The 25,923-nt window shown below is 44.2% G+C and overlaps 1 protein-coding gene across 1 annotated transcript in view; it reads right to left on the reverse strand.

Annotated features, from left to right (window-relative positions):
- Positions 1 to 3,585: 3,585 nt before the first annotated feature.
- LOC138513739 (cystine/glutamate transporter-like) overlaps positions 3,586 to 25,923 on the reverse strand; it is a 128,352-nt gene continuing 106,014 nt past the window's right edge. Inside the window, exons 8-12 of the mRNA XM_069628823.1 lie at positions 15,861 to 15,964; positions 12,542 to 12,638; positions 7,562 to 7,711; positions 6,906 to 7,083; positions 3,586 to 3,689 (exon numbers count right to left, since the gene is read on the reverse strand). Of these exons, the coding sequence (XP_069484924.1) occupies positions 3,625 to 3,689; positions 6,906 to 7,083; positions 7,562 to 7,711; positions 12,542 to 12,638; positions 15,861 to 15,964 (594 nt within the window). The 3' untranslated portion in view covers positions 3,586 to 3,624. The remainder of the gene's footprint in view (positions 3,690 to 6,905; positions 7,084 to 7,561; positions 7,712 to 12,541; positions 12,639 to 15,860; positions 15,965 to 25,923) is intronic.

Below are 25,923 nucleotides of genomic sequence, written 5' to 3' on the forward strand. Positions count from 1 at the left end.
CTCAGTGTTGGAATGTAGTATGCTATGTTGTAACAGCAGTGGATTGAACTGTGGAAAATACGTGCTTTACCAATGAGGTAAAGCACGCACTGGTACGCGCTGCTGTGGCGCTACTGTGGAGCAGAGTGTTATTATGGTGCTGTGTGATGTGAGTGACACGTATCACCATGGGAGGCAATGCGATGGCAATTGTTCTTGTATCATAGAACTTGTGCTGCTTTTCTAACAGGGTGGTCGAGCGTTCCCTGGGGGCCTATCGGTGCTCCATACAGCCGCCTGGCAGAGAATCTTTCTGACACAATCATAGTAGAAACTGCGACTCCATTTTGGTGGACGTTGTTTTTCTGATATTTTTGGTAAAGGGTGCATTTGTGGCGCAGTATTGTGGTATGCACTTCCCTGTCAAGGTGGTACAGTGTGCCTTTGTGGGGTGTGATTGGCACCGTGATAGAGTGGTGTGGTATAGTACCATTGCTTCATACAGACACACATCCTTTATTACAGCTCGCCTTGGAAGCAAGACGACATGGTGCAACACAGGTTCGATCCCCGGTCCGCGCTTAGAAATCTCTGGGTATTAAGCGCATTATAAATAACCAATTACAATTAACATTAGGATGTATACGAATTTACCTTTTCACAATTGACCTCGGGAGAATTTACCTAATTTAAAAGGTCAGTTAGGACATACATGTGGGGGGAACCCCCCCACCGCAACCCCCTACCCAATACAAAAACCGCTGCAACCCCCACCCAATCCCCTTATATTATTTATAATCCAAAACCAACCCAATACATATATAAAATAACTAAAATAATAGAAAGGTCAATTGTGCAGAAGGTCAAGTAGGACCACTATAATCAGGTCAATTAGGACAAAAGGTCAATTGTAAAAGGTCAGTTTGGGTAATACCTAACATTACAGTGCAATATTTTGTACGTATGAAATGGTGGCAAGAAGTTGCAGTATGCTGTGGTGCAACTGGGTTCACCTTGGCTATTGTGTTGATATAATCAGATGAGATGGCGGGTACTGTGGTGCACCTTGTAAACACTAGGCTATGGACCCCTGAAGGTGCTCCTGTCATGGTGCTGTTGCAGCATATGATAGACACACGAGCCTGAAATGTGATACTGGCATGATGTTGCAGGACTGTATGGTGTCACATGGTTCTGTGGTCATAAAATGGGCTAGGATGCCAATGTGTGTGCCGTGTTGTATGGTATGATGTTGCAGTGTGATCTGATATGTACTGGTGATGTGTGCTTTAAGCGTTATGCTCGTGCAGTGCACACCGATGCACATGTATGCAATGTTGCAAGGGCCACATGATGATGCAGTATGATATGCTACCCAATTTGCGCAGTCAGCATGGGTGTCGTGATAGCGAAATGTCCTATGGTGTACATTAGTGCGCTGCACCATAGGTTGCAAGGGTTCAGAGCACTATTCTGATGTCTTGATGACATGTGCAATTATATAAAAAAAAAGGGCTCCTGGTGGATACAACCCTATTCTGCCCAGGAAGGCTTCAGTTTCTAGAACAAAAATGAATGGGTTGGAAAAACAATCTTACTAGGAAAACTTCCAATTTGTGTTTGCTCATGTGTGTGTTCTTTCACATTTTGTTCAAAATGTATAATATAGAAAATGTGTAACGTAGAAACTTCAAACCATATCCAAATATAAAACTTTTCGAAATTTTCCCATGTGATTTTTTACACATGTACGTGCTGTAAGCTTTGAGATGAAAGAGAAGGGAGGTTTTCCTAGTAAGATTGTTTTTCCAACCCATTCATTATTGTTCTAGAAATTGATGACATGTGCTACATTGCTATTACTACGGGTGACCGCGCGCACAGCCAGCTTAGTTTTCGTATGCTCCAAACTTCAGACAAAATATTATGAGTTCAGCCTATGTTCGTGGGGCACTTCGGGTGCAACGGGGTCAAACCCTAGGGCTACAGGATAATATAATCACAGCCCATCGGATAAATGGGTAACCCCGCATGCATTGCTAATTATATTTAAACAGTCTAAATCATATGTTACGTGTAAATCCACTCTAAAAATAAATACAGTATAAACTGAATAGATGTCCTGTAATTAACTCAAGTTTTAATGTTACCAGAAACTAACATTGCAGAGCAGCCCACCTGTCAAGCCATTGGGCCTCATTCCGAGTATGGCGGTAAGGGGTAGCGGCCACCGGTAACGAATCCCTTACCGCCATACTCCGAGTTCCCTCTGCGCCCTCGCTCTTAACGCCTGCTTTGAGCAGGTGTTAAAGTCGAGGGCGCAAAGGGGCCTCCAAGCCAATAACGGTGACCGTAATGAACGGTCACCGTTATTTGCATCTTCCCCATTCCCATTGAGCCCTATGGGGGCTCATTTGGGAATGGGGAAGAGCCTTGGTGAATGGGGAATTACCGCCCCGCCAACCTTGGAATGGGGCGGTAATTCCGCTATCCACCAAGGCGCTGCCGGTCCGGGTACGCCGTCAACCAAGGCGTTAATAGCGCCATTGGTTAGCGCCGTACTCGGAATGAGGCCCATTGGGCCTCAATACGACCCAGGTGGTAAGGGGTTTACGGCAGCGTAAACAGCGCCGACCCTTACCGCCTGAGTACGAGGTCCCTTAGCGCCATGGAGCTTTTAACACCTGCTTTTAGCTGGTGTTAAAATCCATGGCGCTAAGGGACCATGGAGTTAATTACGCCACCGTAATTTACGGTGGCGTAATTAACGCCTTCCCCACTCCCATTATGCCCTATGGGGCCAAAATGGGAATGGGGAAGGGTAAATGGGGATTGGGGACTTACTGCCCCGCCGACCTCGGAATGGGGCGGTAAGTCCGCCTACCACCATGGCGTAAACGTAGTTTACGCCATGGTGGTAAAGTCACGGCCCAGGCGGTAACTTACCGCCTAGGTCGTAATGAGGCCCATTGTCTTTTACATCTCTCTCACCATACCTTGTGAGGTGAGCTGCCAATTTAGGTGAATTTTTGTATTTATAAAATAAACGATTTGGTACACCCGTTTGTTGTGATGAAATACTGGTGAGATATAAAAGGCAATGGCTAGACAGGTGGGCTGTTGTGCAATATTAGTTTCTGGAAAACATTAACACTTGAGTACATCATACTGTATTTATTTTGAGGGTGGATTTACGTGTGGGTTAAGTGGAATATATGATTTAGGTCGTTTAAATATTAGCAACAAGGCAGCTGTCCTGATAGGAGTGCATCCGGGTTACCCATTAATCGGAGGGGTCATGATTTTATGTATGCGCTACATTGCGCTTTTGCGCAGTGTGCTATGGTTGCATGCTAGCGCAGTTTCCTTAAGTGCCACATTAGTAAAGTATGTGTTGGCGCAGTGTGGTATAAATTAATGTGGGTTCTAATGCACTAGCATTGTTCGAATGCAGTGTTATCACAGCGTTGCACATACAACAGGTTAATGTCATGCCATGGCGCAAAAGTGATGCGGTGCTCGATAGTGTCACACTTTCACTGCGCTGCAGAGTGTGGGGGACTCCAGGAGTGCAACGATGCAACAGCAGAGACGAGTGCGCTGGGGTGGTTTGCTTTTACAGCCGAGCTTGTAGTTTATTCACAATCAGTAGGTCTTTATTTCCTGTGGGATCACCTCCATCAAAACCTGGAGCTTCGCCGTGAGGAAATCTAAAAGCAGAGAGGGAACAATTGATATTTTCTTACATGGAAACAATTCTACCGAGAAAACAGGCAATGAACTCAACGCACACCCACTGTCATGCATCTAAAAGCGTATGAGCACAATTTCTATTCCAGCACAATCGAGGGGTACAGTGATATTCAGCATGCAAGCAGTGACACATGCAACTTTCTATTGAAACTTAACCCCTTAAGTGACAAAGCCGAGTATGCTGCTCCTTTTTTACATAGACTTGCATAATAACCTGGCACTTTAAAGGCATCAGTGAGAGCCACCACTCTGATGCTAACCACTTCACTTTCTCATTATATCATTACATCTAATTGTGCCCTACTCATTATACAAAGGCACAGACTTTCCCTAATCTTAGCATATATTTTATTCTAATAAACGCGTGATCTGAATGTAGCCAGAACTGTGAATGATCAGCTTGTTGTACCCTTCCCTTCCCTTGACTTCCACTCCGCCACCCATCCCTCGTGAGGAACCACAAAGCGACCCTCCGCTGCGCTGGTACAATGCAAATCAATAATAACTACATTCCTAGCTGTAAAACTATCCTAAAAATGATACAAGCTCCCACTCTTCACCTAATGTTGCAGTATGATAATCCCGATTCCATCGTTCAGCCTTTCTCGAGTTCTAATAGGATCCTAACCATAATGCCACCACCCTAATGGTTGTACCTGCAATGCTATCCTAGTCAACTCTCACCACCGACAGTGCACACTAGAACTTTGCTCTTTGGCCCATCAGCTGCCACCTTCACAGCCCTCTCCCGACACATTAAGATTTAAACCTACCCCCATAACCTCACAGAATTCATCCGCATTTGTCTTAGAGGTAGGTACGAGTTTTTGTGGGGGAATGACTTCACGGAATGGTTTTTAGCCATCCAAGGATGAAAAGGCCATCACAAGGAGAGTGGCAGAATGCAAAGGATTGTGGTGATCAAAGAGTGCAGTGAGTAACAAAGCTTTCCAATGGGGATGTGTACATTTCACCAAACACTGAAAGTACTGCCGTAGCATCTGATGCGCCCCCTCAGTTGGTCTATTAGTCTGTGGGTGGTAGCTGGAAGGAAGTTCCGGTTCAAACCATCAAGCCGTGCAAACCAAACTTGCAATTTACAGAGATATTTGGATAATCTTACATGGCAACCAATACCGGTCAAACATTTCCACCAGAAAGATTCAGGACAACTCCACTGCCAACCCATCACTGTTGTAAAATGAACCATCTTTGAAAAAGTGTCACACAGTGACCACATTGGCAGTACCACCCTTGGACAAGGGCAATTTCACAATTAAATTAGTAAAAATGGTAGACCATGAAAAGAGTTACTCTGAAAACAACCAGGCAGGTACCAGCTCACATCCGGCATCCGCCTAGGCCACCAAAGCAAATGTTGCACTCAGTGTGAATATGTTCTAACTCCTCAGCAGCCGGCAGACAGCTAACCATGACACAAACATTCAAAACATTCTTTGGAGTTCCACACCTGTTACAAAAAGAGCATGCCCGCAAAAAACCAGCAACCAACCCTTCCAATTCAGATTGGAAGAGGACGGCATTAAAGCTAAACCCTCGACCTATGATCTAATTTAGGTGTGCCGCCTTAGCAGGCCATTATCCTTTAGATTGCTAATTGACAGCAACATGGGTGGGAAAAAATGCCCTTTGCTGGAGTACCTACACAGTTCTGTGATCTGTGCAACTTCCGATAGAAAATGGCCTACTTGAAATAAATGCCTACTCTTTTCATTGGCAGCGACCCCCTTTCAATACCCAAGTCATACCTTTTGCAAACAGTAAGTGCGTGAGAAAGGTAAAAAGAGTGGATGCATTAAATGATCGCCCTCCTTGACTCGTTTCAAAATGGTTGCTGGATCTCTGTCCAAATCAGCTCGTCTTCAAATCAAAAGCTTTAGTAGCATCAGGTTGTTTAAAAACAGGCTGCATGTACAAGCGTGCTTCAGAAAACTCAGGCCTCTCCCGTTGGACACTCCCTTAAAAGCCACGTGACTGATTATGCTTTTAAGCAGCCAAGAAATCTGAGAACCAAAGTGCAAATCATTTGAAATAAATTGCAGATAGAAATTGCCAAATTCCAAAACACTTTCTACCTCCTTCGCAGTAGCAGGTACAATTCTGTTAGTTGGTCTCCAGTTTTCTCCCTTAAATTCCATGAGCGCTGGGAGACCCTGACTGTCCAAGGGCCTCATCACGAGTCTGGCGGTAACCGTTAAATGCGGCGGTAGCGCTATTACCGCTGCATTTAAGGGTCCGCCAGATCATGACCTTGGTAGATTTCCCCCCAGCTCTTTGCTGGGGACGAAATCTGCAGCAAATTTGCTGATTTTCGACACGTTTACTGCCGGCGGGAAACCCGCTGGCGGTAATAGCGCAAATTTTCCCCATTGGGCCCAATCGGGAATGAGGAATTCCCGAATGAGCCCAATGGGGAATGGGCAATACCCGTTCTGCCAAACCCATGATCCGGCGCTAATAGCACCGGGGGGTTTGGCGGTAGGGCTATTAGCGCCGGCGCTAATAGCGCCGGCGTTACCACCCAACTCGTGATGAGGTATTTTCTAATTGAGTTACGGGTATTATCGCTAAAGTTTATTTGCATTTAATGAGAAGAAAAAATGAATTTCGCTTCTCTGTAATTTAATAGAGAACATTTAGCATTTTCGAACCAATCTTGTAGAAGAATTAGGAATTGAGTTACCAAGGACTCTTCACTGCGAGCAGTTAATAAAGTAAGGAGACTACACCAATTGCCGAGGGTTCCATGTGTTAATATCCCCGCAAAAATATCGCAATACAAAACATGGCCATTTTTTGCGATGATATTGAGCCATGGACCCTGCGGGGCACACCCCAGCAACCCTGTATTATTTTTAAATGTGCGGGGGACACCCCCACAAACACCACTCCCGCAAATTATCCCCACTAAAAATATCACCTATGGCAAGACAAACGACCATATGTACGCCGATATTTTTGGTGGGGATAATATGTAGGGATACCTTGGCGAGAGTTAATAGGGGGAGTTGCAAAGATGAACCCAATACTATGATTTAGTGGCCACCCAATTGCCTTTTGAGATCTTGTCTTTGGACCCCCTCTATTAGATGTAAAATCATTTATTCAGATGGGAAGGACCGACATAGTGAAATGGGTATCTTCTCACTTACTGAATAGCGCCGTGCACCTCCCCGGGACACAGGGCTTGTAGATCGTCAGGTAGTAAACGGGTAGGCCACTAAGCGTAATGGCGCAGCCAATGCCTGTGTTGACAGGGTCCGCGTACAGCGACATTCCTACTATGAAGAGGCACATCACGGTGAAGACCAGTGGGATGATCATAGGAACCTGCAGAATGGGGGGAAAGAGACGCAGGATGATAAAAAACATGTAAGTGTTTTTTGCAAAACCAGAGCTACTCAGGTTTGAAAAGTATTTTTCCAAAGAGTTTTTCATGCACGGGTGATTTGATATAGGGATGTCTAATGTAATTTCGTGGCTGATCGCATCACTGATATTTTCTTTGGTAGTAAATAAAGATAAATAGGCATTAGTTCTGGATAGAGATCCTCATTTCTTTGTAAGTTTCAATCAATCTTTGGCAATTGCCTGTTGAAAAGTTGCCAGTGAGGTAATAAAGGGATGCCCTGGTCCTTACAGTACATACTTAAATGACTCAAGATACAAATCAGAACTATTATTCTACAAAAATTAACATGGAAATAAGGAAAGACATTTCACAAAGTGGCACAGCGGCCCGGTGACTGTGGAAACCGCAGAGCAAAAATGGGTGCACCAGTCACTTCATTCATTATGCATCCTTTACCTTAAATGGCCTGGGGAGCTCCGGGTGCCGGAAACGATGGATCACCAGTCCAAGGGTCGCCAGACCCATGAAGAGCCAGCGGGAAAAACTATAGAAGTTCAACAGCCCGTAGAGATCGCCAATGGATATCATCAGAAATATCAGAGGCATCTGGGAAGCAGAAGGTGGACAATATTACACCAGCTATAGGTCAGTGAGGACCCTTTTAGACTGCACCTGATATGCCATCAGTTATGTGAGGGATCGGAGAATTCATGCAGGTTATCATCGTGCATATTTTCCCTTCCCTCTGTTTTGGTTGGGCTAGGTATTGAATCACTCAATCCATCCCTTTCGGTAAAGTCAATCGTCAAAGTTTTCTGTTTCAGCCATGGCAGATATGAGGCTTCTAACTTCAGGCCGCCTTACAACTTTGGTGGTATTATCATTGGTAACGCTGCCAAACTGAATCGCTGTTACCGCATGCAATAAAGATCATTTTCTGCCTACATCAGGGTTACTGTTATTCCGCATGAAGGAGTCCCATAAGCCACCATAGGGGATATGCATAATTACTGTATGTGATAAGTCCACCTGGACAGTCAGGGACACATTTGAAGGAGGTTTGGGTTCCAAAGCCAATAATTAGGCAGAGGAATAGCACATGTGTTTACAAATATCTACCGTTTTACCACTACCACCCAACTCATATTGAGACCATTAGCCACTTTTAATCACGGTAGAACTGAATACTACAAGTGATGCCACTTCTTTTTGCAGGTACTAAAACACTTTGTTCAGTTACCCTGGCAGTCATAGACCATTGCTTCTCCCAAGAGTATAATTACGAGTGTGGGGGTATTTTCTCAGCAAATACTGCCAAACTCAAATAATATTACAGCTTATGTATGGTAAGCATGCAGTAAATGGAAGGGCCTAACAGCATAGTTAGTAAACAATGTCAGGTATTGTTACTTTTGCCTGACATTCAATCTCTGAACAAATGAACAGTCCTTCAAGAAATTGATCACATGTCAGAGTGTGCATATGACTCATGCAAACATTTTTAATATTTCATTTCATAATTAGAATTTTTAAGAGAAAGGACTTTTTGGAAACATATCACAAATACTGGTCATGAGTACATTATTGTTTGACTCTGCTAAAACAAACATAAACAGACAAAGATACCTGTTGCAATATGCAATATATCAAGCGAAACATGAATTTAACATACAGCCCAGTTTGAAAAGGTTAAGGTCGCCTGACATGTATATCACATGCTGTGCTAACTGCACAATTCTATAGCAGCTGTAAAACCACCTCAAGTGCAAAGAGTGCAATGTACACATTCCCCACATCAAATTTACAAAACAATGTGCAAAGACAAAAATTCAGATTTTTCAGAGAACCCAGTGAATCACTTTCAAAGATATGATTCCTTGATGGGGGACATCTTTCCTATTTTTTCCACATATGTCTCCTTAACAGAAACGATTTCTAAAACACCCTGAACCTTCGCATTGGAATAGATACAGGTCCTATTCACGGTCGTAGTGATTGTGAGTACCATCTGGTCACGGCTACATTTTGTTGATATTTGGCTGAAACATGTTGGATATTCCACATCGTCTAGGAACAAAACTGGTTCATTCCTAACAATGAGGGCGGCCGGAATTATATTAGCCTTCAGGTACTCGCGTAATAAATGGCCATGAAGCTCTGTGCGGAAGCACTTTTTGTGTGTTTAAGTAGCTTGTCTACTGATGCCGTAGATCCTCCCAATGTTAGTGCCTGTAGGGTTGAATAATGATGGACCACTAATTACTTCATCAAGCTGTTCCTCAGTGAAACTAATGGTATTTGCCGTCATGGTGTTAAAAGACAAGTAAATACCACTGAACTGTAATTTGTTATAAGCTCATGAAAAACCCAGAAAGACCTCCACCTGTGTCTTGTCTCGGAACACTCATTGAGGTCTCAAAATGTAAGAAAAACTAAAAACTGGCACAAGCCACCTACAAACTTCAATACTCCCTAATACAGTGGTGTTGCTGTAATATAACTGTTAATTTTGCATTGTGTTGTTCATTTATAAAGGCTGCAAGCGCAGGATTGGCTTTCGAAACTGTATTGCCGCCTTGCCTTGTTTCCAAGACAAACGTGTTGTCCCTGAGCTATCCTTCCTCCCCTGGAAGGGATACCCATACTGTTAGGACTTGGGGATACAATATAAGTAATTAAAGGGGGGTAGACCTAACAGCATAGCTAGTAAACAATGTTAGGTATTGTTACTTTTGTCCGACAGCCAACATCTGTATGCATGAATTACAGTCCATTGGTATTTACTTGTCTTTTAACATCATGATGGAAATACCATTAGTCGTCATTATTCAACCCTACAGGCACTAACCTTGGTGGATCGATGGCAGCTTCTGGAGACGAACTACTTAAACACAAGAACAGTGCTTCCGCACAGAGCTTCGTGGCCATTTATTACCCGAGTATCTGAAGGCTAATATAATTCCGGCTGCCCTCGTTGTTGGGAAGGAACCAGTTTTGTTCCTAGACGATGTGGAATATAAAACATGTTTCAGCCAAATATCAAAACAATGTAGCCGTGACCAGATGGTACTCACAATCACTACGACCGTGAATAGGCGCCTGCATCTATCCCCATAGAAGGTTCAGGGTGTTCTAGAAATCGTTCCTTAACAAGATATATGTGGAAAACATGGGGGAGATGTCCCCCGTCAATGAATCATACCTTTGACAGTGATTCAATGGCTTCTCTGAAAAATCTGCCTTTCTGGCTTTGCACATTGTTTTGTACATTGCACTATCTGCACTTCAGGTGGTTTTACAGCTGCTACAATATAACACTGTGCCGTTTGCACAGCATCTGATATAAATGTCAAGAGATTATAACCCTTTCAAACTGGGCTGTGTGTTAAATTCATGTTTCGCCTGACATATTGCAGCAGGTATCTGGGTCTGTTTATGTTTGTTTTAGGAGAGTCAAATAATGATGTTCTCTTGATCAAAAAGTATTTGATATGTTTCCAAAACGTCTTTTCTCTTACGAATTGTAATTATGAGATGAAATATTGGGGGAAAAAGCCAGAGTTTAAGAGCCTTCCTAAATACCAAGTGGTCTTCCATTAGACCTATGATCACCCTGGTTTCCTTAATTATGTAACAGTTCACATCCTTTATTGAAGAAATTAAGCTTTTGTCCACATGTTTTACTGTACATTTCTGGTTAATTTATGTCAATTACTGATTTTGCAATTGAGCTAATCCAGCAGGTCCCCCAGAAAGAGGAGGTTTACACGTATTTATATGCTGATGAGCAGTGCCGTTGACCATCCATAATAACGAAGAAATATTCACCCGATAGTAAAACTGAAGAGGTAAAAATAGAAAATGTATTTTTAAAATATTAATGTAAATGTTAAAAATAATAATTCATCAATAACAGATTAATCATTTTAAGCAGCAATACCTCAATTATTTTATGAGTGGCGAAGAGCTTTTTTTAAAATAATTGATTGTAATGAAAAGGTGACATGTATGATATAAATGGGGCGATTGGGGGGATACCCCTTTACCGTCGAGTTACCTATGTACTCCCCCATAGTAACACTGCATGGACTGTCCATTCACAAACACAACAATCCCCCTTCTGAAAAGTATTTCTGTAAAATGTTACTTTCAATGTTACATTAGAAAAATATTTTTTTTAAATTAATTTTGCTTATTAAATTAAATTAACTTTACATTCGAAGTCATTTACAATGCTTATGGACTCATTTTGGATTTATTCAGAAATAGCACTGAGGGGACGGCATACGTTTTTACTTGGTGCTATTTTGATTAATGTTGGTATTGGGTGTAAATCTAACAAGGAAATGAAATGAGACCTGCGTTTCTGTATCAGTTTGCACTCAATTCAAAAGTAAATCGTAAATGCCTTACACCATGTGCATGCATGGAAGAAGGTATTTACATGGATTCCTATGGAATCCACCTGCTTTTTACATGTGCTAAAAAATAAGTGCCGATTCCATTGAATCCGCATTAAGATTTGCATTCAGGCAGAGATGCTCTACTGTTTGTGAGGCGGCAGGGCGGGATCGTAAATTGCGATCTGTTTCCCATTTCACCTCACATATACACACCATATTCACAGTGTGAGCAAAAACCAGGTTTAAAACATTTGACACATGTTTTTACTCACTGTGCAGTTAAAATATAGGAACGAAAATTACCCACTTCGTGTTTAATTCAAATTACTTTGAACAAATGACCAACTTTTAAAACAAAAAAAAGTAAAAAATTGTCTCTACTGGCATGTCAGTTATTTATTTTTCATTTTTACTAGTTATTTTCAGACAATATTTTTACCGGTTGATTTTTTACTTTGCACCCCCTTTGATGGTTTAGGCCATTGTTTAGTGTAATCACTCATATCTCCATTCTGACCTGTAGAACTCTCCTGGGGAGGTCACTTGCATGGAACTTGAGCTGAAATGCTCATCCCACTGGTGTATTTGCATTCCACTTCTGTTCCCAACTCTGAACCACCAAAGGGCCTGTTATTCAGATGTCCTGCCTCTGTTCAATTGGGCAGACGGCAGGCCCGTTGTGAGCACTCCAAGAACTGTGCGCCTCGACCAAGCGGAAAAGCTGTATCCTACGTAAGCAGGCTCCACATGTCTCTTGCCTGGGACCCTGGGTGGCATGATGGTTGAATTTACATTGCTGCACATGGAGCTATGGAGTTGTCCTTCCAATTGCAAGGGATTGCGAATGTGCATTACCTCATACCAATCATTAATATAGTACAATTACTTTACGCTGCAGGTGAGGAGGATGCTGGAGGTTGGTCAAATAATGAAATTGCATGTGATTTGATAGGGCATGCAGGGCAGTGGTTAGGAAGGTTTTGGAGCTGCAGAGAGAAGAATAGGTTTCAGACGCTATCGAAGTATTGCTCACCATTAATATCAGGGCTGGAAGAGGAGTGTGCCTTCGAATGTGGATCATGGAGAAAAGTTGGGGCCACTGCCCCTCTCTTGAAGCTGCAAACAGCATCCTGTTGGATATGAAAGACTTTGTTGAGACCCCAGGTAGATGCTACTGCTTGCCATTCAACCTCTTTACTGGCTACAATTACTTAGTTGAGAGCCCAGGGCAACCCTATTTTCCTTTCAGTCGCTCTGCTCTGCTTAACGAGACCTATTGGAGAACCCAGGTAGACCCTACTGGGTAGACCCTATCAGACCTGACCAACACTGGAACAGACAAAAGTGTGCCCATTGAGACAGCCATGGCCCACGCTATTCTAACATTGCCAATGAGAAGATGGTCAGGCTACAATTCACGCATCTGAAACCTGTGGCTCTCAAAATGTTTTGAACAACAACTCTCATGAGGACTAGCCTGCACAGTCATTGGTGAGGGATCATAGGTGTTGAAGTACAAAGCATCTGGATATCCACAGACGGCAGACCCCCTGGTCTATACACAAGCACAACATTGTGATTCCAATTGTATGGTCATCCAATCAACCTCTTGGAAGGTGTGGGGTATCAGCTGCAGATATGGAACACTGAAAGGGATAGGAGAATATGCCACTAATGGCTTTGAGGATGAATAACCATGCATTAACTATTGCAGTTGTTTATTAGTTTGCTTTAGAAAGATGGGTCGAATATTCGTTTCTTTACAAACGTTCTCATTCACAGAGCTGGATCAGGTTTGACTATGTTTGTCAACAGTGTTCTGTGTCTGGAATAAACACACTCCAGTGCCCATGCAGAGACTTTTGGTTGGTTGCAGAAGGACTGAGGAGTGAACATTACTGAACCTGTTGTTTTTAGATTGTGACGATTGAATATGTGTTGCTGGGTTTGAGAAGATGGAGGATCAAACCTTAGCTGTCTTGGGAAATTAAATGTTGAATCCATCTTTATTGCATAGATATGGAGGGTCTTAAATCCTGCTGGTTTGTTTTTGGGGGAGAAATCATCAGACATGGCTGACTGGGTTATGAAGCTGAGATCCACCTCTGTTTTGATGGAACATTTTTACATGGCCAAGAGGAACAGGATAGCTTTGCTTTGGAACTAGAGATCATGTTTTTGCGTTGTGTCTGTTCAGTATGTAGCATTCTCAATGTTAAGTTTGGAGAAGTTAAGCAATTATTCCTTGTGATTTAGGACAGTATTTACAATTCAACATTATTCCTCTGATTGGTGCTGAGAAGGAACCATTTATAATGGATCTGCTGGAGTGAATAAGGGGTCAAACCCTGTTGTTTACCTTTGGGGCCATGGCTGGTTGGCCTTTTCCCTTGCATTTGGTGGAGGTGGTTGATTGAATATCACTTACCTGATGTAACATCATGGATAACCGGGCAATACTCCTAGGAAACGTCTGAAATGTCTGCCATGGTATAGAATGGGAATAGGGTTCAGAGAACGACGAATGAGCTATGGGATGTACAGCATAAAGGAAACATTGGTGCTATGTGTGTGCATGGCATGGAGGGATTCTGCTGATGGTATAGTGGAAGGGAAGGAGTGAAAAGATGTTGATGGTTGAATTGTGAGAAGAAATGAGTGCTCATTTATTACTGGATTGGTGCTTGGTACACATATTTTTCGTTGAGCTGCAACAGAGATATTTTTGGTAGTTATGTGGAGTAGACAAGATCAGCCATTGCAAGAAGGGTTGTGTCATAGACGTTGTCATAAATCAATTTCGGTTGGGCCTTTGAAGGGGAGGAGGCAGTGGGCAATGGTGCTTGGGTTGCTGGAGGCATTGGGCAATGGTGCTTGGGTTGCTGGAGGCTTTGGGCAATGGGGCTTGGGTTGCTTGAAGCATGGGGCAATGGTGCTTGGGTTTTCTGGAGGCAAGGGGCAATGGTGATTGGGTTGCTGGAGGCATTGAGCATTGGTGCTTGGGTTGCTTGAAGCATAGGGCAATGGTGCCTGGGTTGCTGCAGGCATTGGTGGATTGGGTACCGCTGACTGAGAATATCATACTGCTGCCTGAGGATCACTACTACCTGCAGCACTACAGTAAGGACAAAGATGGGTACTTCTGAGAGGACCTGGGTCTTGTGGTATATTATAAGGTATTACTGGAAGATGATCAGCTACACCTGGCAGATTATCTGGTTCTGTTGGCTGAGGATTGGGGACTGTGAGTCTGGGATCGGGTACGTCTTGCAGAGAATAGGGTGCTGCTTTTAGAGGATCAGGTCAAGATGGCAGAGTAGCAGGTAATGCTTGCAGGGTATCGGGTGCTGCTGCTGGTAGAAGTGGGCATACTCCTGAAAGGAAGTTGGGTGTGGCTAGCCATCATATGAGGGATGAAGGCAGCAGCGTTTCTGGGTCATTTTCAGGGCAGTTGAAATGTTAATCTTGTTAGAGGTCAATCGCTGAACCTTACTACTCACCCACACTCCTAGGTAATCCTGCAAGAGGGCCAGCTCTGCACCTCCCCCTACTCTTCAGAACCCCTTGTCCGGACAGCAACATAGGCAGCAATTCCATGCCTTTGTTCTTTTTTATGTTTTAAAACTTGTTACAAGCTAGAAACGGTGTATATGACAGAATGTTATTATTTTTTCTGTGTTTTTACTGTTTGGTCAAGTTTTCCTCAAGGATGTGGATCTCACTGTTATCATTAACGCTTTGGCCTTTCCCCACCCCACCCTGAAGCTAATTTATATCTTTCTCTAAGGACACTGGGCCTCATTACGAGTCCGGCGGTAACCAGGCGATTTTACCGCTTCGGTTACCGCCGGACTCGTATTACCATTCCGCCTCTGTGACTCCCGGAAATACCAGGGCATTACGACCCTAGTGTCCCGGGAATTCTGGAGGTGTAATTCGGTAAATCCCCATTCCCATTGAGTCCCATAGGACTCAATGGGAATGGGGAAGTGGAAACACCGGCACCATCTCGTGATGGTGCTGGTGTTTCCATGTCCGCCTGCCGGCAGGCGGTGTTAAACCCGCCAGGTGAGACCTGGTGGGAACATCACCTCCCGTCTGCAGGACTCGGGATTGGGCGGTCCGGATTTAACAGCGGCGGCGGGTTTACCGCCACTGTTAATTCCGGACCGCCCGACCTGTAATGAGGCCCACTATCTGCTAGCTGTAAGCACGCTCTCACACACAGTCCACAAGCCACACATGTATGTCTGTCACAGGTACAGCTCTTGGCTCTTGCATGACCTAGTGACTGGCTCATATTTGAATAACCACCGGATTGATGTTCTCTTCTTGACACCCTTACTCTTAACCTTGCAGATGCAAAGATTCCTCCATTTAAGGCTCCGAAACACGACAATGCCACCAGGATGGGTATCGCTGATGAAAATCCTTGGAGGGCACGATCAGCAAAACTCTGAAATAAAAAAGAATGTATTACTTTTCCTGCCGTCCTATTTTACTTCTTCCTGATGTGTAATCCAGGATAGGCGTCCCCAATAGCATGAACCCAGGGGAGAAACAAAGTAATTAGCACAAGAGAGAGGGGGGGTTCATGTGAATCAAACATAGAACGAATCAACGGGATAAATTGCTCACTGTGCAGAAGCCGAATGAGGGGATAGACTAGGTCAAGGAGAGTAAAAAATCAATCAATCTTTAATAGACACATATTCAATTACATTATACATGGTGCTGAAATCACGATAAAAACAGCATAAAAACACACAATCAATACTGAACATTTCCAGTTAAAGTGCATATTAGTCCAATAAACATCCTAAAGTGTAGAGTGGACACACTGTGCATAAGATGATTCGAAAACATATTGCATCAGAGGACAGCTTAAATCTCAAATTAATGCCCAATCTATATTTGAAATCAAAATTATATAACCAAAATAAGGCAAAAAAAATAGAAAGGAAAATAGAAAATAGAAAAAGGTAAAAAGGAATAAACAAAAAGTTATTATATATATGTATGTAGAGGGCACCATCCCATGCGGGTCAAGACAGTCAATGTTACCCGCGAGGTAAATAGATTGTCCCCAATCAAAAAGTCAATTTTATTGTAAACAGACAAGTAAGAATGCATCAATATACACTAACATGGATGCAATACTTGTCTCCAATCTGACCATAATAGTCAACGACCAGTACCCGGTACAGCTGCCAACAGTCTCATGGGCTGTACTGGTATCTAACACAGGTAGTTTCGACGACTAGTTAACAGTGTCTAAGCCATCTGTCTCTTAATCTAGCAAGAGAGAGAAGGCTTGACCGTCGTCTTCCTCAGGACAGGGCAGATTAGGTAATCAATTGTGCAAAATACATGTAATTTCTCCACATGTAGTTCTTCAAAAGGCACTAATTCACAGACAATAAAAAGTGTCTTAGTATTATTCCATGTGCCCCTTCTTCTTCATGAGGTTCTTCCTTAATTCGCGAGCATGGTCAATATGTTCCATCTTAATGCTATTCAAAGCTTCAAGTCGAAGACGGACACTCCTTTTGAGTATATCCCAGGGAAAACAGTCAAAGAAGGAAAAGAATCTCTTGATGATGTAACTTCAGAGTCTTATAAGGGTGCAGTATGAATCCAAACTGGGTGGGGAAGAATCCCAACGCCTAGTGTCCTAATGTGGACCGTGTTCTGCGTTTAAACGCTGGGCATTTTCATTGCCGACTGAAAAGCTGCAACCGCAGCACTGCCGGCTTTGTGAAATGCTGCCGTGTACGTCCGTTCCTGGTGGCTCCAGGGGTGAATCGGAAGCTACACCACAGAGCATACAGCTTGACATTCCAACTGCCCTATGCTCCACTGACATACAGTGTGACTGCTTACAACATACAGATTCTTCACAAGAACTCACCCACTCTCAGGCAGGGATCTTCTGCTTGGTAGAAGTTCTCACCAGCAGGACTCAAGCACTTTTTAGTAGGGCACCAAAACTCTCCATGAAGGACCTGAAGCTTGATTCACTTGTTTCTGATCTGGAAGTACACATTTTCCTACTGGGATCTCCGGTCATCTACAACAACTGCCCTAATGTCACGCATGTCTCAACATTCCACCAATAGTGTCCCAGCTCTTCAATTGCACTGACCCACTTTCCAATAAGCGCAACTAGCTTCCCAGCAGGACTGATCATTACTGGCGGGCTTACCGTCTCTCACACTAGGCACAATTGCTCGGCTTTGAAGCTGTGAAACTTGGCCTAGATAAATGTCAGCACTCTCTGGCTCCTCAGCAGAGCTCATCAGCTTTCTGGCTGGACTCGCCAACTCTCCATTCGGACATCGATGTCCTCAAGGACGGAGTGCCAGACTAACATGCTCTCTAGCAATGGAGGTTTAGGATTTTCAGCCCAGGATGAATACGATATCCTTTAAGGGAAAAAGGTTTACATTTCGAGACTACACAATGTTCACCCGTGATTGCGTTCCTTTTCTAGCAATTGATTTCCATACTCTCCGCCATAGCAAATGCACTTTGCCTGGTCCCAGAGTGAACTCTACCATGATAGAGTACAGGAATTTTACAGCAATCATATATTCTCTAGTATATCATTGTCCAACACAAGACACACATAATCTCCAACACATGCCCCATGCACATATCAGCACAGGACGGATCCACTTTTAAGAACAGAGCCCATACACCTTTCACCAAAGCCATCATCCAACTTCCAGAACTAATGAAGACACCTTCCAGCAATGATCTCCTAAATCATTCAGCGCAACAGGGCTTGCACAACCCAAAAACCGACCTAACACACTTCTGAGAACAGAACTAATTTAGCCTATACTAGGTACAATGTTCATGTTTATGAAAAATCTTCCTGACCTGTGTCAAACCCAGAACCTTTTGCTTTGACTAGGTAACTATTTTATATTGTCCCTGGGTGAAGGGGAATCTTTTTCCCCTCTCACCTAGTCTTTTAATCTGTGTATGGGTGACATTTCTATGTCTCTCCATAGTCTATGGTTAAAGTTCTAGTTTCATACAACTTTTGGGCTTAGGCTGGGTTGCCTCTTTGGGCTCCTCTGTTCATTTCTCTTTCATTTACTTGGGTGAACTACAGTTCCCAAGTAGCAAAGAAGGATTTTCACCCCCTTTACATTTTATATAGTGAGGCAGCACACCCCACCTTATGTGGAGTGCTGGGGGGGGAGACGATGTATCCCCTTTCTTACTTACCTGGTAACATTTTGTTACAATTGTGAGTTTACATGAATGGCTGGTGGCAGTGGTTTTACCTTCATGACATTTTATCATTTTTATTCGCAGGCTGTTAATTCAGCCTCGGTAATGCACAGAAGAGCCACCATTTTTCGAAAATGATGGGGTCCTTCTTCTTTTGGCATTTCCTGTTAGCTTGTAGTTTTTGAGGTCTTCCCCTGCCATTCTAGGTAGGAAGGACCTCAGTGGGAGTTTTGTCTTCAGCGGGATTCCTTTGTATTCCCTGCAAAAGCTCCAGAGTGTCTGAGAAGGCAGGAAGCGAGGGAAGAGTTCAAAACTCTGCAGCCCTTTGTCTTTCACCTTGCCTGAAAGGAGCCCAGTCTCAACGGGGGGCTGGCTGTCCTGATTGGACAGCCGGACCAGCCCTTTCTGCGACAGAAAACCTGCTGTGTAACTAGAGCCTGCTGTAACCCTTCCTTCCAATCTACCTGGGTATCCGGAACAGGACGATTCTGACCCAGCACCTGATGATTTCTACTAGACTCAAACAAGAAGACCTGCATTTTGAGCCATCCCACGTCATGCTGCAATACCCCAATACCCTGGGTCCTCAAGCCATTGTGCGGTGCATGCTCTTTCCAATCCCAAATCGAGCTGAAACTTTGGTGGCTTCCTCCTGGCTCTCCAGAGACATGACTTAAGTCCTTGAAGTCCCCTCATCAGAGCGCTGGGACAGATTAGAGATGTGACTCCGACAGGCCAAATTCAGTCTTCTCCTGGCTCCTGAAAAGGGCACCAAAACCACAGAGCCACAAAGAAACTCTTGACTGGACACTTCCCTGTTGATCAATGCTGCAGAATCCCTTCCAGTGTCCTGTCTTTAGTCTTCATGACAAGGAATTAGTCAACCAGGTTTGTGGCTGCAGATCCTGAAGTCTCCCCTGCTGCAAACTCTTCTTCTGTGCTGAGGCACTGTGTTGGCTGGGGTATTTACTCACATTAAGCCTGTGTGATTTCTGTAAAGCTTTGGGGTGTTTCTTGTGATTGGGAGTCCTCTCATCCATTTCACCCAGACCCGCTGCTGGAATATTCATAGGGTGTCTTCACAGAAGTCTCTGGACCCTAACTAAAGCTAAAGTGAAATACTTACTTGTTTGAAGAGACTTCCTCTGGAACTCTGGCTTTTCCTGCAACTGAACCTATCTCACACTGCCTACAGCTGGCACCTAGACCACTAGGGCCCCTCTTCTGCCTCTGAGTGAACTCATGCCATAGACTAGGGAAGGACTGGATACAAAATGGATTCTGCCTTGAAAAGTATAACAAGTGTTTAAAAGTTAGAAAGAGTTGGTTGGTAACTGCGCCTCTAAGAGTGAGCAGTTACACAAGTTCTTACTTACCTTGAATGTGTTCTGACATTCTGAAAAGTATATGTAAGGTTATTTTACTCACCTGTGAATTGGTTATGCCTCTTTCCCAAAAATAATGCTGTTGTTTTCACTTAAATATTTCTTTCAGAATATTAGTTTATAAGTTTACCAACTGGCACTTGCTTCCCCTGACCTGCTATTTATCCTGTTTAGAATAAGTCTGCCTTAGGTTTTACTTACCTTGAATAGCTGTGAGCAATTCTTAATAAGTGTATTGTAGGTTTTACTTACCTTGGTCTGCCTTGTACCATCCTAAACTTAGTTAGAGAGTTATTGCTTATGTAGAGGAGCAGGTGGATACATTATCCCTAACTCCCGCCCCCTCACCGCCATAATACTGGAACAGTAGGAGAAAACCCTATATGGGACTCCATGTGATATGCCTATACCGCATCGAGTCTACGAGAGGCTATATGCACTCGGACAACGGTATCAAATGTATCCTCACATTGAAGGAGTGGAAGGATATTGTGTGGAGGGATGTCAGCACGCAGCACTGTAGTGCTCAGTGAATTCTGACGTGGGCAGAGTGATGTCATAAAGAAGCTATATGAGGGCAGACTGAAACAATATGAAATACTGGAGAGTGACGATGTAACAGAAGTGATAAGAGAAAAATGTACGAAACAAAGTAATCATATATACAAAGAAGAGGGAAGTAACTTGTTGACCAATAAGTGTAATTACGCAGCAGCGCAAGGTAGATGAGACACATAGGAGCTTGCTATAGAGGAAAATATAACGTGGCAAGGACGTCCATGATAGGAAAATGGACGCCGGCTCGTGCAAAGATACAATTCAGCTACCTTAGAAGCAGACCAGGGTGGCAGAGTCAGGAGGCATTGGAGAATTAGCTTTGTGTGCAAAATGAAGAGGAGCCTATGTTGGCCTGGGATAAAGGATGCTATTTCAAGGAATAGCTGCAAAGCACAAAGGGAGGCAAACCGATAAGCCATGGACGTGAGACATATTTCTCTTACATTAAAGAAGAAGAAAACATTTGCAAGAGCCAAAGTATTGGATGATTAACAATGAATAAGGCAGCTACAAGATAGTGTGATCAAGTCTGCAGAGGCCAAGAGGAGCAATGACACCCAGCGTAATTAATTCAAATAGCAATAAATAGGAGGTCCACATGGACAAATTTGCGGTCTACTCACACGTGATCCAGAAGTGAAAAACACAGGCTATTTGTTTAGCTCTGGATGAAGATAGTGACATGATTACACTCCCTTGAATGTCCCAGAACAGAGAGCAGGCTACAAGGTCAACCACAAACGGAAAACTTTGGCTCATGGCCAGTCTGATAAGAGATGATGGACTAATTGGGAAAGTGGGGAGTAATCTGACGTGACTCAAGCACCTGGATTTTGTTTTGATTACGTGCTGCTAACCGAGCCGAAAGCAACTGTGATAGTAAATTACATATTTAGATTTTACCTGCCTAGAAGAGCTGTCTGACATTCTTAAAAAGTGTGCTGTAAGTGTAGCTGACCTTTGTCTGGCTGGTGCAATCCTAAATTAGTGTGGAAAGTTATTGCTTACCTTAGTCTGTGTTACACTGATCTGAAAATTAACTGTAATTGTATGTTGCACCAGATGATCTTACTCACCTGGTATACTGAGTGTTATCCTGAATGTAGTTATAGGTTTATACTGTTTCTTGAATCTGTGTTTCACTATTCAGAAAAGTATCCTGATAACAGGGTTGGTTTAATAAGTGATTCCTTAACTAAGTCTCACTGCATGACTGACAGGGTCTACTACCCTTGATTTACTGTACGGTAACCTGAAAGTAACTTATGGTTTTACTCCCCATTGATAGGTGGGGCCTATACTCGATGTGTATGATAAGGTCTGACTTCCCTAGAATTACTGTTAGTTTTCTGAACAGGGTTTATGCTTTGGTCTGTGTACTTTAAAACATTTTGTGTTGTGTTTTTATAATCTGTTTATGACTCTATGACAAAGTAATTACCCCAAAGACTTAACCTGGCCTAATTGTATTTATAATAAACCTTTATTTTGTCTACTACTTCTGGTTGTGTTTCTGTTGAACCCTTGGAATACTACAAGTTCTTTGTACCGTCCCACAACCCTATCTCCCTCCTAAAATAAGCCTGGCTGCTCTGTCTATGCTACCATATACTCAGGTGGTACAGCTTTATACTAAGAATGGAGTTGTGTACGTCTCAGTTGTATGGTTTTACTAAGTCCTTGGACTTCAGAAAAACGGTCCTAACAGCCTACATGGCAATTTCTAGTATCATCAATTAGAACTGCAATAGATAAAGCCATTTATACAGTCAGCACTGCAGGGACTGACTCCATTAAGCTCAATATGCACGGCAGGGCCTCATCCCATTATGCTCAATTACCACTACAAGCACTGGTTCCATTATACACAATTAGCGCCATGCTCTGTTAGAAACGCTGCAAGGTTTGATTCCAATTTGCCCATTTAGCACTACAAGAATAGATTCCAGTTGCGCAGTTGACACTGCAAGACCTGATTCTGTTGTTAAGATGGATTTCTGGACTCTGACCTGGAGGGGCAGAGGTTCAGAAGGCCAGCCTAGTTTCTTGGGGGTAATCTCTGGATCAGCCAGACCAATCAGGGTAGCTATGGCAGGCGGTCAAGACTAAGGGCCTCATTACGAGTATGGAGGTAGCCATGGTGCTATTAGCGCCATGGCTACCCTCATACCATATACCGGGTCCGGGTTCCCTGAATGGGGACTTACCGGGTCATTCCAACCTTGGAGAACCGTTGTTAACGGGCCCGTTGTTAGCTCCCAGGTCCTTTAGCGCTAAGGGACCTCGTAATGCAGCGGTAAGGGGTTAACAGCACTGGCATCCTTACTGGCGTCGTTAACCCCTTATCGCTGACCTCGTAATGAGGCCCTAAGTCTCAGGAGGGGTGAGGGTGCCTGAAGGACCTCAATGACTACCCTTATCGCTGACCTCGTAATGAGGCCCTAAGTCTCAGGAGGGGTGAGGGTGCCTGAAGGACCTCAATGACTACACAGAGCAAGGACACTTACAAATTACTCCAGACAGGTGTTATATTAAAAATATAGAAACATTTATTACAAGGCCTTTGTAACATAGACCATAGCAAAAGAATCACAGTAACACTAGGTAAACCAACACAACCCTATCAATACAATGTATATACAAGAGCATTGGGGTCTAAAGGGTTAAATGCACGAAATATGTTGACAACCTAGAGGGGAAGGAAACAGGCAGTGCAGATAGTCTTTAGGGCCAGTTCGACATTGACAATACACCAAACTAAGAGGCAATCCAAGCCCTAAGAAGAGAGGAGCCTTGTGCTCAATAGTACATGCAATGCCAATGCACGCGGTTGTACCAATGGGCAGAATAGGGTCTCTTTGGGGGGCTCTAGCCGCTTGGGAAGGTGGATGAGGCGATGCAGAACAAGTTCCCACTATTCAAGAAGGACCTCCACTTGAAGGCAGAGGCAGTTCAAGAGTTCGGGATAGAGTCGCTATTTCGCAATGGCCGTGGAATGGAGAGGGACCCCCAGGGGCCACTTGTGCATATAAATGGGCCTTTGGACTAGGGGCCACCGGTTGGGGTATGGAGTACTCACCAGTCCCCGACGCAAGCGGACCCAAACTTCGCCAGTTCAGTCCACTTCGCTTGCAGGTTCGAATGCGGCAAAAAGGACGTCTCGGCACCTTTCAGATCCTGAGATACAGAGATGATTCCCAAATGGGACAGTGGCGATTTCTCCACTCCGGGTGGATGTATCAACCCGGTTTCACTGCAGCAAGCTTCAGGGGCAAGAGGGTCACAAATACAGCAGACTTGTAAAGAACGTTGCCGCTGCAGGGCAACACGGTAACCGTGTTTACTCCGGTCCAGGAGCACTCGTCTCACTTCAGACGTGGGAATGCCAAGTGTACAAAATTCGGTGTGAGGGTGCAGGGGACACAGAGCTAGCAGTATACCAAGTTTCGAGGACCTCCTCGAAATGGCGGTGGTGACAGAGCAAAGCAACTGGGTAAGCTGGTCAGTCCACTGGTTGGCCCAGGGACACTTCCGAGAAAGCTTACTTGCAGGGTTTGATGAATGTGCTGAGAATGGGTGGAAGCGTCTTTGCAGACCTCCTAGGACGACCAGATGCAGAGGGGTCCCACAGGACGACAGCGGGCTCAGGGTGCCAAACCTTCCAGCGGGTCACCAGCGGTTCCTCGACTCAGCTTTGTGTTGCAGGATACTTGGATCCTATCCTTTGTTCAGTGGTGTTTTCAGCCTCCTCTTATCCAAAGTTCCCTTCGCACCAAATCAGAGAGGACCCAATGGGAGATCTGCTCACAAACACACACTCCATACGTGGACCAATCACGGACCACGGTGGTCCCCGTCATTCATGGCACTCTAGGCTCTCTGGCACCCAGGATGTGTATTGGAACCAGACGTTCCAGCCCACATCCTGGAAGCACACACACAAGGCATGCAGAAGCCCGCGAAAGCATTGGGATTCGCGGGAAAGTGCATGACCAAATAAGGACTAACCCGAGTCGACTCGACCTGGGAAGGTGAAGGGGCAAGATGGCCAAAAGACAGGACAAATAACCTTGTGGCATGGCTATTTTGGAGCCACGCCACCTATTCGTGCCAAACGCGGTTAACGCAATTAACATGGCAGGGAAGGGTTCAAAAGAATGCAAAAAGATAGCTGCCACCGGTCCTGCCCATGACACTTCTGCACAGTTCAAAAAAAGACCAGCAAGAGTATCTAGGGTCTTTGGCAATGACTATAGACCCAAGGGTGCTGTATGGTAAAATACATTGCACACTTGTTACATGTTGCACAAGAGGTGCAACATGAGGAAAGGACTAAGGGAAACAAAGTCTCCCAGTACTGACTGTCTTAAGGGCATGTCAGTTTCCCCATAAAAAGTGAGCGAAAGCCCCGAGGAGTGCAGCTGAAGGCTCTGCTTCTCTGGCAAAGTCAGTCAATGGTGTCTAAACAGCAGCAAAAGTTTGGGGGTTGACACATGGAGGCAAAATTACATACAATTATGAAATCTTTCCTAACATCTATAATAGCAACACACCACTAATAACTGATGCCTGTATGTTCAGGCTCCACTGCAAGCCCAAATGACCAGTTGGAGTAATTATCGTTTAGGTCACCTCCTCCAAACCAAGCAGTGGTACTCCATGGTGAAGAAAGCACCAAAACGGCTTACGTCTTGTCTGCCACCACTCTTGTGGAGCCTGCTGTGTAGTAAGGACGCTTCTCTGCACTCCCCAACTCTGCCTGGCTCTCTGGCCTCTCGCCCTATGACAGCAGTTTCAGGGATTCTGAGGGAGCAGCATGGGTACAGGGACACGGGTACTGAACTTGTAGTGAAACCAGGGAGTTTGGTAGGCAGGGGAGCAAATCGGAGCTCAGGCAAGCAGCTAGGTGGCGAGCAAGGAGGTCATACCCCCTCTCCCACTACTTTGAGCAGGAGAGGGGCAGGGCATTCATGCTCTCCCCTACCTTTCACATGTTCCATCCTGGGTGTGTCCTTGCACCACATGCTCTTTCGGATGTCATGCATTATGCTAGGGACTTGAGTAGCATAAACCTGTCAGTGGAGAGGAAGTTGTGCAGTAACTGGTCGGGCCATACCTAGTCATTGAATAGTCAAGTATTTTAAGAAGCAGGGGGGCAGGGGGTACAAGTCTGCTCTGTGTGGCTATACTGTTTTATTGTCTGGGAACGTTGAAGGAGAATGCCTCT

This window comes from Ambystoma mexicanum, chromosome 12 (assembly GCF_040938575.1).
Source record: "Ambystoma mexicanum isolate Mex_15411 chromosome 12, UKY_AmexF1_1, whole genome shotgun sequence".
Lineage (NCBI taxonomy): Eukaryota > Metazoa > Chordata > Amphibia > Caudata > Ambystomatidae > Ambystoma > Ambystoma mexicanum.